This window comes from Aegilops tauschii, chromosome 7 (genome assembly GCF_002575655.3).
Source record: "Aegilops tauschii subsp. strangulata cultivar AL8/78 chromosome 7, Aet v6.0, whole genome shotgun sequence".
NCBI classification, from domain to species: domain Eukaryota; kingdom Viridiplantae; phylum Streptophyta; class Magnoliopsida; order Poales; family Poaceae; genus Aegilops; species Aegilops tauschii.
In genome coordinates, this window is record NC_053041.3 from 611,783,981 (window position 1) to 611,801,415 (window position 17,435).

The 17,435-nt window shown below is 45.0% G+C and overlaps 3 protein-coding genes across 4 annotated transcripts; 2 read left to right on the forward strand and 1 right to left on the reverse strand.

The window, feature by feature from the left end:
- Positions 1 to 499: 499 nt before the first annotated feature.
- Positions 500 to 1,216, reverse strand: LOC109786646 (hydrophobic protein RCI2A). 2 transcript variants are annotated; one of them, XR_002238369.3, is made up of 2 exons: positions 1,027 to 1,216; positions 500 to 894 (listed from the first exon to the last, which is right to left on the reverse strand). XR_002238369.3 is itself a non-coding variant. In XM_020345225.3 (2 exons), the coding sequence occupies exons 1-2, from the start codon at positions 1,101 to 1,103 to the stop codon at positions 757 to 759; spliced, it is 231 nt and encodes a 76-aa protein (XP_020200814.1). In that variant the 5' UTR covers positions 1,104 to 1,201; the 3' UTR covers positions 500 to 756. The 2 variants fall into 2 exon arrangements, 1 of the variants encoding a protein (XP_020200814.1); XM_020345225.3 differs by having other exon boundaries at positions 1,011 to 1,201.
- A 7,655-nt stretch (positions 1,217 to 8,871) lies between these two features.
- LOC109786641 (uncharacterized) lies at positions 8,872 to 13,441 on the forward strand. The gene is made up of 8 exons (XM_020345219.4): positions 8,872 to 10,008; positions 11,096 to 11,180; positions 12,193 to 12,289; positions 12,374 to 12,437; positions 12,517 to 12,573; positions 12,686 to 12,723; positions 12,845 to 12,926; positions 13,112 to 13,441. The coding sequence occupies exons 1-8, from the start codon at positions 8,995 to 8,997 to the stop codon at positions 13,202 to 13,204; spliced, it is 1,530 nt and encodes a 509-aa protein (XP_020200808.1). The 5' UTR covers positions 8,872 to 8,994; the 3' UTR covers positions 13,205 to 13,441.
- A 1,322-nt stretch (positions 13,442 to 14,763) lies between these two features.
- On the forward strand, positions 14,764 to 17,134 carry LOC109786645 (large ribosomal RNA subunit accumulation protein YCED homolog 1, chloroplastic). Its single transcript, XM_020345223.4, has 2 exons — positions 14,764 to 15,403; positions 16,394 to 17,134. The coding sequence occupies exons 1-2, from the start codon at positions 14,847 to 14,849 to the stop codon at positions 16,812 to 16,814; spliced, it is 978 nt and encodes a 325-aa protein (XP_020200812.1). The 5' UTR covers positions 14,764 to 14,846; the 3' UTR covers positions 16,815 to 17,134.
- Positions 17,135 to 17,435: the final 301 nt, after the last annotated feature.

Below are 17,435 nucleotides of genomic sequence, written 5' to 3' on the forward strand. Positions count from 1 at the left end.
TACGAGGCAGGGCTCGCAGTTGACGGCATGGGCGAGGGGGACGGATCCGCCATGGGAGATGTGCGCCGTCGCCGAGGGGGCGACGGGAGCGGGGGAGCGGGGAGGTGGGCAGATCTAAATATGGATTGAATGATAGTATAATTTTGTAACACACAAACCACCTTTTGTTCGTTAAAATTGAATCTCGAAATACATCGACACTAGTAAATAGGGACAAAGAGAATAAATCTTTTTCTCAAAATTGTCTGAAAGCACTCTCTCTCCCAAAAAGATATAGTACACCAGTTTGCCCTTAAAGCCATTCAAAATTAATAATTAATTGATGTGACTCAGCATTGGATTACACTACTTGTCCAGGTCACCTTTTAACTCTGATCAGAACCCTGAACTCCCGCAAGAGTTCGTCGATTCAAATAGAGACCGGAACAAAATTCACTAGTTCAGTAACTGTTTACATATCGACGCATCTAAAACTGAGAACGTGATTCACACCCATCCATTGCAAACTATAGTACTAGCTGTTAATTTCTAGCATCGAGAGTACGTTAATCCACAGCCGAAACAATTATACAGCACATCACCAATCCAATCAAGAAAGAAAGAACAGTGGCTAATTCCTCAAAGCACTGGCTACGTCCACACACTAACACACAGCTTAATTACAAATCATCTCCAATTCAACCAATGGCGACACAGTATGCAGCGAGCGAGCTAAACTACAGTAGCATGTACGTACGCTATGCTCGAAGGAGCTTCTCAGGCGAGGATGTAGTAGGGGCGGTCGCCGTCGATGCTCGGCAGCTCCGGCGGCGCCTTCAGGATGACATAGAGGGAGTAGATGATGCCGGGGACGTAGCCGAGCAACGTCAGCGGCAGCGAGATGAAGAACTCCGGCTGCACATGTTTAGGCACGCATCAGCGGCACAAAATTCAGCAAATCAATCATTACGACGGACTCAGGCAAGACTGGTGTGGAGCTAAGTGGATCAGAAAGGAGTAGCGGTGCTTACGCTGCACCAGCCGTACCGGAAGAAGACGCCGAGCGGCGGGAGGACGGCGGCGAAGACGGTCTCCAGGCACGTCGAACAGCCGCCGGAGCTCATCCTACCCGGCCCTGCCCTTGCCCAGGCTTTACAAAACTAACTCTGGCGGCAGAAGCAAGCTCGGTTCAGTTTAGCAAAGTCGTCGGAGCTTTTAAACCAGAGGTGGCAGCCGCCAGCAAGCAAATACCGATGCCGACGGGAATGATGCGGAACCGGACGATGGCTGTGGGAAGAATATGCCGATTACCCGTGAGCCTCTTGGTGTCGCAGACTGACCGGAGGGACCGTTCCTTGCCGCCACGGCGACCGCAGGTAGCTGTGTGCGAATTTATGGCCAAGAATATTCCACTTCCTCGTAAATATTACCTCCGGTCCAAAAAGTTTTTTCTTAGATTTGTCTAGATGCGGATTTTGAGAGGAGTAGCTGTTTTTTTTATTGACCGGAGATGCCGATGAATCGGAAAGTCCTATCTGCCGCAATGCGGCAGATTGTCAGACACTTCACACAGAAGGGAGCGACCAGCCATCAACATGGCCCGGCCCAATTATTAGGTATGTGCTACAGTACTGGGCGGGTTTGGGAAGGTTCTAGTCGGTATTTTTCTTGTGTTAGAAACCTTCTAGAAGGTAAGGGAAGATTCGTGAACCGGTTTTATGTCTTTCTCTTTTTTTTCGTTATTTTCCTTTTTTTCTATACTTTGTTCAGTTTTCTTTCCTTTTTCGTTCTTTATTTTCTTTGTTTTTTTATTTCCTTTTTATTTTTTAACCAATCTATAGAAATACAAAAAAATATTCCATTTTTCAAATTTGGTTCACAAATTTCAATGAATGTTCAGAAGTTCAAAAATTGTTTACTTCATTTTAAAAAATGTTCTAAAACTCAAGAACGTTTAGTATTCAAATTTTCAAAAATGATTCCATTTTTTCATTTTATTAAAAACTGTTCACATTTTCAAATTTGCTTAGTATTTTACAAATTGTCCTTGATTTTAATTTTTTGTTCTGTAAATTCAAAAAGTGTTCAGGATTTTTTTTTGTTCCCATGTTCAATTTTTTTTCTCGATTTCATTTCGATTTTTTTCTCTAAATTAGAAAATACTCAATGTTTCAGAAAAATTTTGTTCTCACTTTCAAAATTTTGTTCTCTAAATTCAAAAGTAGATAGGGTTTTTAAAAAAATCCCCATTTTCAAAATTTGTTCTAGATTTAAATTTTGTTTTTCTAAATTAGAAAAATGTATTTTTCCTAAAATGTTCAGTATTTTGAAAAAAGAAATCACATGCGTCATATATTGTTGAAAACTAAAAACTATTCAGAATTTTTCAAAATTTCATCGCGTTTTGTTGAAATTGGTCGCGAGTTCAATTTTTTGCTCCAGTTTTTGAAAATCTAATCGTGATTTGTATTTCAAGTGTTAAATTTTGCGTCCATATTTAGGTGTTTTAGCATTGCGTTGTACTTTGTTCAGTTGACTTCGACAGACAAGTTGGCTAGTAGGTCACACACATGAGGGGGCAGTCGCAGGTTCGAATCTCGCCGGCTTCCTTTCTCTTTCATTATTTTTCCACCTTGCGTCTGTGGGCCGGCCCAGTTTGTATGCCCCCCTCTAAGTCAGGTTCTTACATGACGTAGAATGCGTCCTATAGGAGGTCTCCGATGAATCATAGGCATCAAATAGAGTGCAAACCGTATGGGACGAATACCCCCACTAGTTCACTAGTCTACGTGGTCCACCGGCTCGTTATCTTCTCTTCACCGGTTGGAACCTTATAAGGTTATCATCCATTTCTAGGCTGGGATTTCCAGCATGTTTGGTTCGTGGGAATTAGTGGATTTTTCAGTGTGTTTAGTTCGTGAATTAGAGATGGCAAATGAGAGTTGTAGGGTGAAGAGATTAAAAGTTCACTGTTTCATTAGAGCGAATGAGAGTTTAAGTGGGAAAGGAAAATGAGAGTTAAGGAAGCCAATTCCCAACGATTTCTTCCCACGGTACCATATTACTTCGCGAGCAGAGTATTATCCCATGCTAATTCCCATCATATACTTCCCATCCATAATCCCTTCATAAACACCGTTGGGCAAACTTCCATTTCCCTGCCCGAGTGGTTACCAAACAGGCTACATGCCTTTTTTCACAGGCTTTTAGATCGGTTTTAGTTTTTATTTTCACGTTCCGTTCTTCTTTTTGTTTTTCTTACGATTTATTTTTTAATTTTTATCAAAAAAGTGTTGAATTTTTTATATAAATTCATGTGTTTTTTCAAATATATGAACTTTTGAAGTTTGCACATCATTTAAAAATTTATAAACTTTTTTTAATTTCATGAACATGCTTTAATTTTTGATCTTTTTAAAAATAGCAAAACAATTCTCAAATTCTCAAGATTTAAATTTTGTGGACCATTTCAAATTTTATGAAACCTTTTAATATTTGTGGGTTTTTTAAATTTTATGAACTTTTTTTCAAATTCACACAAAGATCAATTTTATGAACTTTTTCAGAATTTATATTTATTTTTTCAAATACCTTAACTTTTTCAAAAAATCCCCAAATTTATATATTGCTTCTATTTTTTTGAGCGGTGTTTCTATTTTTTTAAGTCAACTGGTTAACCATGTGAGCGAAAGGTGAGAACGAGCGAACGAGCAAGGTGCTCGTGTAGTTGGGCCAGCCCGCGCGGGAGGCACACATGTGCGCTAGTTGGCCGTCCAGCGCTTGAAGCTCTAAACAGGATGTCTCAGAGATATATACAGACGATCTTCCAGCCGTATCATTATTGTTCGTTCCAATAAACAAACCTCTAACTAAATTAGTACTCTAGTTAGCTAGAGCATCTTTAACAAAATACTTCTGTCGTGTCAAAATAATTTAAGTTATATGTTTTTCCTAAGTCAAACTTGTTCAAATTTGATTGAATTTGTAGAAAATATATCAATATCCTTCATACTATGTATATTTAATTTAGTATATCTTACTATGTTTTCTATAAATTTGGTCAAACATAAACAAGTTTGACTTAGGACAAAAGTAGAAGTTCAATTATTTTGAAACAGAGGTTGTAATTATTTAGACATCACATTTTTTTCAAACTTCAGAGTAAAAACACTCCTTTTTGCATGTGAAAAACCTTCTATTACTAATAGGAATGTCCTTACAATCTAGTAGAGCCAACTATATCACATCAGGGGGACCCGACCTAATCCAAGTCATCGTCCTTCCCTCTACTTTAGCAAAACCAGCTAAGAATCGCTAACCATATTCGGTTAGCGTAAGTAATACATGCACTTTGATGCATGGTTTGTTCACCTTATTACACTTGAACACTAAATACAAAATTATCGATTGCACACCCTATTTTTAGAGCTAGTATGTTACTTCTTGGTATAAGTTATGTCGTTGCAAAGTGCTAAAGAATAGTATGTGTTGGTGCAATATTTGCCCTCTTGTGTTTTGGAGATTGTTGGCAGAAACAGGTGTGGACTGATTTGTTTGCTAGTGCATACAGAGAGAAATAGTCCATACATAATTGAAGAGAGGACCATCTTTGGTGTCAAGTTCGAGAAACTTCACCGAAGAATATCTGAGATACAGAGACAATTGGGTTATATCTTTCGAAGCCTTGTAGGAGAAAAGATTGATGTGAAGAAGTTGACCGCTTGAAATTTATTGCTGACATTAAGAAATTGGTTCGGTGTTCGTCCGAAGAAAATTAACTGCGTGTGAGAAGGTCGAAGGCGAAGTGAAGACGTAGCATTCATTTCGTTCTTCTTCTTCTTCTCTTTCTTGAGTCACATGACCTCCATACTATTAAGAGGGATATAGGTTCTCGAAGCTTAGATCTGATGTGATGCTTAGCCCAAACTATGAAAGACTGAGAGAAATCTCTTTATGCTCTAAATGATTATCTGTCATCAGAAGACGTAGTTCTTCGGTGCAGCAGGAGATATCTTTCGGACTGGGGAGTTAACATTTCTTTCTCTACAAAGAAATGTTACCGTTGTGCCCAAATTTTCCGACCATTGGACTCGTGTCATTCGGCCATTGGCTAGCCCACATGTCCATTCTGGTCATTTCCCATCAGGGAAGGCTGCGACTATAAATAGCCACCCCGCTCCAACATTGTTCGTGGGCTGGTCCGCTTAAGATTTCTAAGAAGAATGATGGAGCATCCCCTCTCCAAGAGATTTGAGTTTAAAATTCACTGAGAGAAACCCAAGAACCGGAACTTAAAAAGTGGTTGAGCATCATAGTACTTCTGAGTTAGGGTTCTTGTATCTATTACTCTTGAGAGTTGTGAACTCTCTAGACGGATAGGTGTCGGCTCGAGTATTGAAGAGTTGTTGTCTTCATCAAGCAAGATCTTCAGCAACCAAGAGTAATTATGGTTGAGTCTGTCGAAGGTTTGGAGATCGTCGATAAAGCATCTACCACGAGTGAAATCAACTGGAGTCTGATCAGCTCCCAGTTGAAGGAGAATATGAGAGAGAGGTTTTCTCCTGTGTTCAATCACAAGTCCCTCCAACCAGACGTAGTCCTTTGGCAAAAGGACAAATCAGTCTACCAAATTCATGTGTCACCATCGAGCACCACTAGTTCATTCTACTTACTTTGTATTTCTTTAAGGGATTATCTTTCGTGCTCTGTGATGATTGTGTATCCGTTTACTCATTGGGCATTTATCTTTCGCTTGTGAACTGCTTCATATCTTTATTATCTTTCATGCAGTATCTCAGTGTATTCACCTCTGCCAGCATTTACCTCGCTGATCGCATATAGTATCCATTAATGTTGTTGCAACTCTTTGTTGCGTTACCATCATGATAGTCAAGCCCTTAGTCTACTATGCTCGAACTATTATTGCTTCCTATATCGAAAGATTTGTTCCTCAGTAGAATATCTGCTTAAGTTTCGTATCTATCAAGTTATTTCTGTTGCTGTGTTTGGGCTCGATGCAAAGCATTCATACAAACATTTGAATCTCCCATTCACCCCCCCCCCTCTGATTGATATACTCTCAGTCCCAACAATTGGTATCAGAGCAGGTACTCCCTGTCTCTGTGTTTTAAAGGTCTAACAACCTTGGAGTTTTGAGTATGTCGTATGTAGGTAGATCCTTGCACTCTGAAAGGGTTCCTATCTTCGATGAAAATGACTATGTCTAGTGTCAAGGAAGGATGAGAATTGAACTTCAAGCTATCAGTATTGAACTATGGGAAATTGTGGAGAATGGATATACAATTAAACATCTAGAAACACTCATTCCAGAACACGAAGCTAATATTCGTCTAAATGCATAGGCGAAAGATATCATATGCGACAACATATCTAGTGGAATGTTCATTTGGTTCAGAGACATTGAAACTGCTAAGCAACTCTGGGATGCCATAAAAAATGTCCATGAAGGAATAATCCTCCGAACAGAATCTCACACCGGTATGCTTTTGCCATGTTTGCCAACTTCAGAAGTCTTCGAAAGGAAAGTGCCATGGAACTCACAGATCAGTTGACAAACCTTGTCGAAAGGCTCCATCAAAGAGGAGTTACTGATATCACTTATAGAGATGTAGTTAAGAAGCTACTCAGCGATCTTGATGTATTGTTTGATTCAATCGCTGCTGAAATAAAGCAAAAACCATACTTCAAAGAGCTTCACTATGTTGAGATCATGAATATGTTAACAATTCATGAAGAAAAGTTGGAGCTTGAAAATGGTCAACCAGACACTTCTTCTGTAAGTGAAGGAGAAATACTTTCTCACTGCAGTAGCTCTCAAGATGAAGAAGAAGATGTCGAGAATCAACACCCAATCACAAAGGAACTTGAAATGCTCACGGAAAGAGTGAATAACCACTGAAAGAAAAATCTACATCTATCAAATGTTGATGAAGATGAATCATCTAGGTCCTCAAGAAGATTGCCTCCAAAGGAAATGAAGTGTTACAAGTGCAAGCAGTTTGGTCACTTTATAGCCAACTATCTGAACTGGAATATGAGCCGAAAACCAAGCCGACATGAACCGTCACACTAAGATCCTGAAGAAAGAAGAATCGTCCTCTTCATCTTATAGGAGACCAGTCACTAACACCCGTGCAAGAGGAACCATTGAAGCTGACATGAAGAGAATGTCACAACTGGCTAGTACTTATGCTGGAATGACAATGGACTCCGAGGATGAATCATCACAGTCAGAATCAGATACTGGGAGGTTCTATAGAGGTCTGGATGGAGCAAATGCATTCATAGCTATTGAACCCTCCGAATATCATTCTGAGACGGATACTGATGATGATGCATCAAGTGATGACGAACCCTCACCTTTCTGCCTCATAGCAAAATCCTCAAAGGAACAGGTATCATCCAAACACCGGAGGCTTGGAAATGAATTCTCCTCTGATAATATTGTGTATGCTAATCTTGTTAAGACTGCCAAATCCCAGCGAGATGAACTTAAAAAACTTGAGAAAAGTCTATGGAAATCTGAAGTATTACTGGTCGAAGAGATGAAGAAAAATCAAGAGTTGACCGAAGAGCATGAAGCTCTCTCTTCAACTGTTGATGATCTTCCCAATCGATGTAATTCTCTTGCAGTGGACTCGAGAGTTTGTCAGATGAACTCCTTAACAGGAATCAAGAACTCGAGTCGCTAAAAGAGTCTTATAACATTCTTGCAAAAGAAAATGATTCTCTCTTCGCTGAGCAATCTGAAAAATGTCCTGATGATTTTGTGCCCCCTTGCATAAAATGCTTGGAGCGTAGCAATGCTGCTCCACTCTTGAAACTTCTACTTTTATCATCGAGAACATTGCAACTACTACGAATGGTATCACTAATCCCTCTTCCAAGGAAATTGTTGCTATCTCTGATGAAAATTTCAGGTTAAGGAACTTGCTCAAGACTGGCATGCTAAAGAGCCTTAAGGGGCATCAAACGTTGTGTGATGTACTAAAGAAGTCTATACTACACAAAAACCCCAGGAAGGAAGGCTTGGGTTTTGAAAGGAAACTCAACGTTGTTGTAACGTACTAGACTCCCGAGCAATATCATCATACAAGCTGGGTTTTTGCGACAAACAACTCGAACCAGCATGACTGTCCGGTTATGATTGTGCCATCCCTGTTGTTTCTGATGAGTCAGATGACTCAAACTACAAAATTTTCAAACAACAGAATGGTTAGGTTTTCGCTCGGTATATTGGGACTAACTGCAGGTGGCTCGCCCAAGAAGCATATTTGGGTGAAGAAATGCTCCATTGAATCTTTATCCATTGTCACAAGCCTAACCATGCAGGATAAGCATATGAAGAATAATAATTTTATCGATTGCCACAAGCATAACCATGCAGGATAAGCATATGAAGAACAATAATGTTATCGATTGCCACAAGCATAACCATGCATGATAATCTTTATCGATTGCCCTCGGCCGACGCGCCGCTTCAATGGCGGACGACAGTGAGAGGTCGCGTCCGCTTGAGCCGCCTTCAATGTGGAGCGGCACGCTCTACAGGCTACATCGGCATGAATGCGGGCAACTGGAGCGGGGCGGGAAGCGCGCGCGGGAGGGGAGGAGTTTTAGGTGGGCCAGGGCGGGCGAAGTAGCGGTCCGGATTCCCGAAAACCTCCCCCACGTTTGTCTCCGGTTTGTGGGAGAAAACACGTCCGATTCCACGGACCGATACAGGACCGTGTTGGATGGCTTCCACGGTCCGGACAGTGCAGTTCAGACGGTTGTGGGAGATTTACGGGTCGCCTTGGAGATGCCTAAGAGCATCAAAATCAAATTTGACGATTAAAAAGAAAACAATCAGCACGAATCTACAAGCAGATCCAAACGCCCCAAGAGGCCAAAATCCAGCCCACTGTCACTGAAGCACTCCCGATTTTTCGAACCCATCTTCTTCCTCCTCGAGCCACCCGAGCCGGATCGGCCTAGGGTTAGGGTTCCGCCGCCATGGACGCCGCCGCCGCCGCCGCGCAGAAGCGGAAGCGGGCGGAGCAGGAGGAGGAGCAGGCGGCGACCGACGGGCTCGACGTGCTCGACCTGCGGGCGGCGAAGCGGCTGCTGCTGGGCTTCGAGCGCCGCCTCCGCGACAACCTCGAGGCCCGCATGAAGCACCCGGACGACCCGGCCCGGTTCGCCGACTCCGAGCTCGCTCTCCACGCCGAGACGGACCGGCTCCGCCTCCTTGCCGGCGCGCCGGAGCTCTTCCCCGACCTGGTCCCGCTCGGCCTCGCCTCCTCCCTCTCCTCGCTCCTCACCCACGACAACGCCGACCTGGCCGCCGCGGCCGCCTCCCTTCTTGCCGACCTCACCGACTCCGACGACCCCTCGGACCTCGCCGGGGTGCAGGCCCTCGCTGACGCGCTCGTCGACGCCAACGCGCTCGACCTGCTCGTGCACAACCTCTCGCGGCTCTCTGAGGCGGACCCCGACGAGGCCGAGGCGGTGCACCACTCCCTGGCCGTCCTCGAGAACCTCATCGACCTCCGCCCGCACCTCGCCGACCTCGTCTGCGATCGCACCAAGGTGCTCCGGTGGCTGCTGGCCCGCGTCAAGGCCCGCGACTTCGAGGCCAACAAGCAGTACGCCTCCGAGATCCTCGCCATCCTGCTGCAGAACAGCCCCGCCAACCAGAAGCGGCTTGGCCAGATGAACGGCGTCGACGGCCTGCTGCAGGCCGTCGCCATGTACAAGTCCAGGGACCCCAGGACCACCGACGAGGAGGAGATGCTTGAGAACCTCTTCGACTGCCTCTGCTGCGTGCTCATGCCGCTCGGGAACAAGGAGCGGTTCGTCAAGGCCGAGGGGGTCGAGCTCATGATCATTATCATGAAGCAGAAGAAGTCCGCCTACAGCTCCGCCATCAGGACGCTGGATTTCGCCATGACCAGGTTCCCGCCTGCCTGCGAGCGCTTTGTCGACGTGCTCGGGCTCAAGACTGCTTTTGCGGCGTTCATGGGTAAGGCAAGTGATAGACAGCTGCTCCATTCCTTCTTATTTTAGTTCATATATTATGTGATTTCAGATGTTTGAGTAGTAGGTACACCTTAATTCAGTAATTCACCACCATCCCCTGGAATCTCATATGTTCATCGATTGCCGCTAGGTTCATATTATAGTTTGTGTAGCCAATATAAAGCTGAAAATGGATGAATATTCATGTATTGATTAACTGATGCTAGAATTTTCAAACAAGCTTGTATCATAATTGTATACGCTATATTGATTTAATAAACGTAAAACATGTAAATATTAGTTCTGCTCAATTTCTGATAAGGCTGGTTGTTATGTTGCCTCATGCTGTTCCGTTTGTTTCTATATACATCTGCCACAGTAACATACATAACGGATTCTTTGGAAAATACAAGTAACTGAATTAGAGAAAAGAGCAGATAAGAAAATTGACTGATAAGCTGCGAGTCAGGAGCTTCTTTGTTTGAAACTGGCCTATATTACAGAACAGCTCCTTTTCAGTGATAAACAACTGCTCCTTGCCTTGTTCCTTTTTTCTATCTTCAATGATTACAGATATTCGACTAGTACAACTTAATTCAGTAATTCATCACCATTCCCTGGAATTGCATATGTTCATGGACTGCTGCTAGGTCTATTATAAATTTACAGCCAATGTAAATAAAGCTGAAAATAGATGAAATGTTTATGTATTGATATCTGGCGCTAGAATTTTCAATCAAGCTTGTATCATAATTGTGTAAGCTGTTGAGTTAGTAAACCTAAAGACTGTTAATAATTATTCTGCTCAATTTTGTGACAATGGCTGGTTGTTATGTTGCTTCATGTTTTGTCCCTTTTGTTGTATATATCTGGCGCAGTAACATACATAATGTTCTATCGAAAAATAGAACTGTAATGGAATTAGAGAAAAAAGGTAGATCTGAAAATTGACTGATAAGCGAGCTGGCGAGTCAGGAGTTTAATTGTCTCAAGCTGGCCTTAATTACAAAACACGCTCCATTCGCAATTTTAACTTGAGACTGTTTTCTGATATATTTGTAAGCATGTTAATTGCTTCTGAAATATGGGTTTTCAGATTCCTGTGAACAAGAAAAACAAAAATGAGAGCTATCAGGAGGAGCTAGAAGAACGCATCATTTCACTAGTTGCTTCATTGTTTGGTAAGCAGGCAAGTCTGTTCCAATGTCCGTTATACACTGCTGTTCTGGATTGTATGTATATGAACCTGCAGCAGAGGATCGACAAATATACTTATATTTCTACAAATCAGCTTATGAACCACCAGTTATCTACAGAGTTTCTCTTAAACTATTTCCCTACTAGAAGTTCGAGTATGCCGTGAACATGATGGCTTATCTTCTCCAGTCACTTTTATCTGATTAGAAAAATTGCTTTAATTACATTACTGATTTAACTCTAGCGTGCAAATTTCAAATCTACATTCTGACAGTACTTCTGAATATTATGGTTGCACTTGAAGATTCGATGTTTTGCCATGCTGTTTACTGTCATTTCAGTTTTCACAACACCATGCCAAAGCCTGTAGTTCATGGTTTCCCAGGCCACTGAATTGAAATATATTACAGAGAAAACGTAGTTTACATAATATTTACAAGGTGTCAGAGTTCCACAGGAAACAGGGCATAACCTAAACAGATTGAAAACTGAAGAGACAGAAAACCAGGCCTCATACCACAACCAGAAACAGCAAACTAAAAGTGAATTTGGCATAGGAAAATTAACAATATGAACAAATGCCTTGTTTCTTACTTAATGAACTAATCAAACTTGTTGAAGTATCTGTCAGTTGTTGAGAAACCCTAGTAGCCTGCCACCATTCCACCTTTGTCCCCATATAATCCATCTCATTATCAGTGTGTGATTTGGCTAAATAAAGTACATCGAAAACTTGGTTAGATGTGCCCTAAGTTCCAGTGGTGCTGAATAAACTGGCACTGAAAGCTACTTGTTTGAGTGCACCTACTTCCTCAGACCCACAAATAAGCATAGATCCTGATAAATTTGCGAATCCTTGTTTGCCATGCAAATAGGTTGTTGGTGCTGCAGTAACAAGGACAAATAGTTCAGCATTTTAATTCATGCAATCATCATCTTTTTATTTTTGTACAAGGACTTTACAGCTCATGTTTGATTGTTACCCTCTTCTGTTAGGTGGTATCACGAAAGGTTCACGAAGGATCAGGTTACTAGGCAAATTTGTTGAGAACGAATGCGAAAAGATAGACCGTCTGATGGAGCTATACATACGGTAAATCTAGTTTCAAGAGAGCCAAGGGAACTGCTGTCATTTCCTCGTTATTAATTGCTAGTATGATCTCTTTGCGCCATGCAGGTATTCAGACAGAGTGAAAGCTGAGACCGAAAGGTTCGAAAGCCTCGATTTAGATGATTTAGAGGTGCCCTTTCTGTCTTGTGACCTCCATGTCAAATCCAAACAGATAATTTATTGCTAAATTGCATGCTCTTATCTCTCAGATGGACGATGATGAGCGGTACAACCGGAAACTTGAAGCTGGGCTTTACACGCTTCAGGTATTACCGCAGTGGCATGGCAGTGCTGCATCTGATGATATTTTCCAGCCTATATTCGGTTGATTCTTGTTCACTCCACCAAGCTTCTGAAACATTTGTTTGTATGTTTCAGCTAGTGGCGCTTATTCTTGGGCATATCTGGCACTCCGGGTAAGCAAGGCTTCATTCAGTCTTTCTTCCCCCCCTTTACTGCTCTGTTGTACAGAGAGCCATGAATGAGATTAAAATGAACTGCGGTGTTCATCTTTTGCTCCCTGTCATTAATTTTCAGGAACACACAGATGAGAACAAGAATAGAGTTGCTCCTGAGACAGAACAAGCTGACAAAGGATGATGTCAAGGAGATACTTCAGGCATGTCATTCCTTCCTCGAATAAATCATATGTTGTTGAGTAGTTTCTGATGGGATCTAGCGTGAATGGTCGTTCGCCGGTTTTCTGCCTTGAACAATAGGGAGGCTGTCTGCATTCTTCAAGTAGGCAATGTTTTCGACAGTTTATTAATCAGCTTGTTGATGCCTGATTCGGATGTGATGCAGGAGTACCACGACAACATCGGGGACCTGGATGGGCCGGAAGAGAAGGAGAAGGCGCAAGGGCGGACCAAGGAAATCATAGCCGCGTTGTCGTGATGCATCGTCTTCCCGTAGCATTCCACAAGATGAATCCATGACCGGATTGAAATGTGCATCTCATTTGCGCTTTGTTTGTAAACTAGCCAGCTGTTATCCGCAAAAGCCGTCTTCTTCTGAGAATACATACGTGTAGGCTGTGTTGTTCAACTTGTGGAGGAGCAACAAACTGGCATTGCACCTGACCTGTGCTGTGTAGCTTCAGACAGTTACTTACTTGCATCAGTTTTGACAGAATGGTCTTGTGATTTTTGTGTCATTGTCACTCCTAGATTTAGTGGCGCTTCCAAGTTTATCATATCTTTGGCAGTTCTAGAGAACAAGATACAATTCCCATATATTCACGGTTCTTTTTCGTAACAAATTCTCTTAAAAAAGATCATTTGCCTTGTTACTGTCAATTTTTTTTTAGAAAAATACTGTCAGAAACAGTTTCTATGCCTCGATTAAGTGATGGAAGAAACTCTTAAAAATATCTTCTTTTAGTGAAGTAGTACTATAGTAGTGTCAGCTTGGAAAGAAAGGCAAAGCTTTGCTTGGCTCACTCCAAGAAGAGGATGGTGTATTATCCTCTTGGCGTCGGTGCCGCCGTACGCTGCCACTGCTCGCCCATCTCCTCCCCCCAGCGCTCTGCCGGCGACGGTGGCCATCCTGCCCCGTCGCCGCCCCCTCCACCACCTGCTCCAGCTCCGTCCTCTTAGGAGCTCGAAGAGTTGGACAAACGGGAGGCTGCGGCGTGGTGGGGGGAGTAGCCGTGTGCCTACGGCTTGGTCGACATGCGCGGCGAGTTTGTAAGTGGGGGATGAAGGGGCGACGAGCCGGTGCTAGCTAGGGTTTAACCCTAGCATCAGCAGGGCCTGCCTCGTGGCCTCGCGGACGAGTTGGCTGGTCTTCGCAGCGGCGGCCTCTTGCTTTGCGGTGGCGGCGAGGGTGAACGCGGCCACGGCGTTGATCTTGGCTTCCTGCGCGTGTCGGCGGCCCTTCCTCTTGGCCGACTGGACGATGCGCTGCTCGTCCGTCAGCGGAGGCTTCTTCTTGGCCGCGCCGCTGCCTTGCGGGGGGCACGGGCCTTGCCTCCTTTGCCGGAGATGGGTCTAGCGGAGGCGAGGGAGGTGAGGCCGGCGGCGTCGTCGAGGGTGGGCATGTCGTCGTCCATGGCGCGCACGCGGGTGGGAGGTTTTTTTGGGAAAGTGGGGGAAAAATGGTGGCGCTGTGCCACCGACCGCGCGCGGGAGGGGGGGGGGGGGGGGGGGGGGCGAGTGTCGTGCACGTCTGCTTGTATCCATGGCGACGCAAATGCGGCCCAAATTTGGGCTTGAAATGGGCTGCAGGCTGGGCGAAAAAAACTGACGCACGTTTGTTTGGGTCGTCACGTTGAGCCAATTTTTATGTCCGCCGTGATCTAAACCGACCCGCACGGGATTTGCTTTTACTGAAACTTCCTACGGAATATTTTTATTTTCACGGAAGACGACTACACCAATCCCTGCCCTCTGATTTCCATCGGTGGCTCCCCTTCCCCTTAATCTCCAACCGTAAAGCTACACTTCAGTCTGTAACAAAAAATTCCGTACAAAATGTCCGTGAGTGTAGCATCTCTCCTTACTCCTTAGAGAAAGAAAGGGAGAAAGAAGACGAGAAGATGGTGTATTATCCGCTCGCCGCCGCCGTGCGCTGCCACTGCCCGCCCCTCCTCCACCCCCGCCGCGCCCCGCCGGCGACGGCGGCCACCCCGCTCCGTCGCCGCCCCCTCCAGCTCCGTCCCCTCACATCCTCGCCCGGACTGCGGACCCGTGGCCGCCGCCACGCCGTCGACCCCGAGGACGACGGCGGGGAAGACGACGGCTTCCTCACCCTCGACCTGGAGGACTTCGAGGGGTTCGCCGACGGGGACGGGGAGGAGGAGGGGCCGTCGCCGTGGGAGGGGGCCGTGGTGTACCGGCGCGACGCGTCGGCGCAGCACGTCGAGTATGCCACCACCCTGGAGCGCCTCGGCCTGGCCGACCTCTCGTCCCCGCACTCCCGCGCGCACGCCGCCGCCATGGGCATCATGCCCCCCTCCAAGCCGCGCCGCGGCGCCGGGGACGCGCCCGCGCCCGCGACGACGCCCGTGCTCGTCTCCGTCGACGTCGCCCGGCGCCGCGGCCGGCTCCGGCTCGACGGCATCCTGCGCACCGTCATCACCCTCGGCTGCTACCGGTGAGCACCCCCGGTCCAGCACCCACCTCCTCCTGCCGCTGCTTCTCGTCCCATCTTATCTGCTGTTGCTGTATGTCTGTCTGCAATGCATCATGGACAGAAATTTCAGAGCCAAGTGAAAGAAAGTCTCGACACTGCCATTCTGAATCCTACTCTACATCATAGCACTAGTTGCGTGCTAACTGCTTAGCAATGACTAATCATCCGCCGCCCAAATCGCTAGCACCGCCCCGTTGTTACTGCCGCGCACCGGCGCGCGCGAGTGCTTAATCTGCCCGGCCACCGCACTTCTGAAACCATGTCGCTTACCCGTCTACAAACATCCTACAGAGTTTCAAACTGCCACATTTTACAACTAGCTAGCTCGACAAAGTTTAATCTTGCATGCTAGGACTCAGGGAGGGCAGTTTGTGCAATCTCACTATATGGGTAAACTCGCATCGTATCGCATGGTCTTCCTTCATTCCTCCTTGAACCCCAGCATCATGGATATAATGTGCTATATTTCTCCAAGCATGAAAAGTTGCTCTGTTTCTAGTAGAGTATTGTTTCCTTTTTATTATCTCAAAGGCATCATATGTACTGATCTTTCAGTTGGAGCTGGCATGGCGGCATGTACTGATGCATTTGCCAGAGATGATAACTGAAAGAAAGGTTCTAGTAATTGTGAAACATGGAGATACTTTGGTTCTAGTAATTGCAAGAAAGGTTTGTTGAATAAGTATCTCATACCGCAACCGATGTACTTTGGTTCTATTAGCAAGGCTGTTTTTGGTCATTAGATCCATTGTTGGCTGTTAAGGGGGGATACTATGTTCTGACGTTGTTGACTCTTTTTGAAAGAACCGCGACGTAGTTTTTCTCTTGATAAAAGTAGCGTTCCATTTATGGCCTGAATTTCGACTTGGCTGATTTGAGGGTAGGGTACAACTTAGCAGTGTTTTTGTTGGTTCTGAAACCCATTATTAATTATTATGCTTCCTTATGCAGGTGTGCCGAGCCAGCTGCCGAAGGCGTATTCGCGAATTTCTCTCTCCTGCTGACAGAAGACCCGGTGGAGGAACCCGACGTGGTCGACCTCGGCACCATATATGAAGAAGACAGAACCAAATTCCCTTCGATAACTGGCAGCGAGGACGAGAACGATGAAGATATAGACTGGGATGACCGCCTGCATTTCCCGGCCGGGGAGAAGGAGATCGACATCTCGAAGAACCTTCGGGACATCATCCACCTGGAGATAACGCTGGACGCCTTCTGCAGCAGCACCTGCAAGGGCCTGTGCCTCGTCTGCGGCGCAAACCTCAACACGAGCAGCTGCAGCTGCAGCACGGAGGAGCCGCAGGCCAAGGACGCCAGGCGTCCGGGAACCCTCAAAGACCTGCTGAAGCCTATGCAGAGAAGATTATGATGAGGCAGACAGTGCATATGTAGGTATCTTGTAGCCTGTGTGATAGTCTTTAGGATTGCCATGAGCAAGATATGCAGCCCGGTGAAAATGCAAATACTTGATGGTGGCGATAGAGGGGAACTAGACCTGCGACATTTGAGTCGCGTCTCATGCTTCGCTGCACCGACAGTGCAAATCTCTCTGGCAGTTCCTCACAAGTTCATGATTATCATCTGTATTGCCTCATCTTACTGTCTGAAAGTAGAAGCCTGCAATGCAATGCTAGGATATTATGTTGTACCGCAAAACTTGAAATGATATGTGGGTGAATTTGCGTGACACGTGTGCTTTGTCAAATTAACTGTGTGTACATTTATCACTGGTTAACTCCCTGGGAAAGTTAGATTAAATTGCTCTAACACAAGGCAGAATTCTTCATGCTAGCATGTGTTATGTTTTTGCTGGAACACTTGCATCTTTCAGGTTTTACTTCTTGTACCAACAGGTAACAGCCCAAAGTAGGCCAACACAGGTTTACTTACAACTGAGCAAAGACAAGTAAAAATAAATAGCATGGCTATACAGAGAAACACTTCAGAAAAGTAGAAGCGAAGAAACTAAGCAGACAAGAGCAGCTCTGAA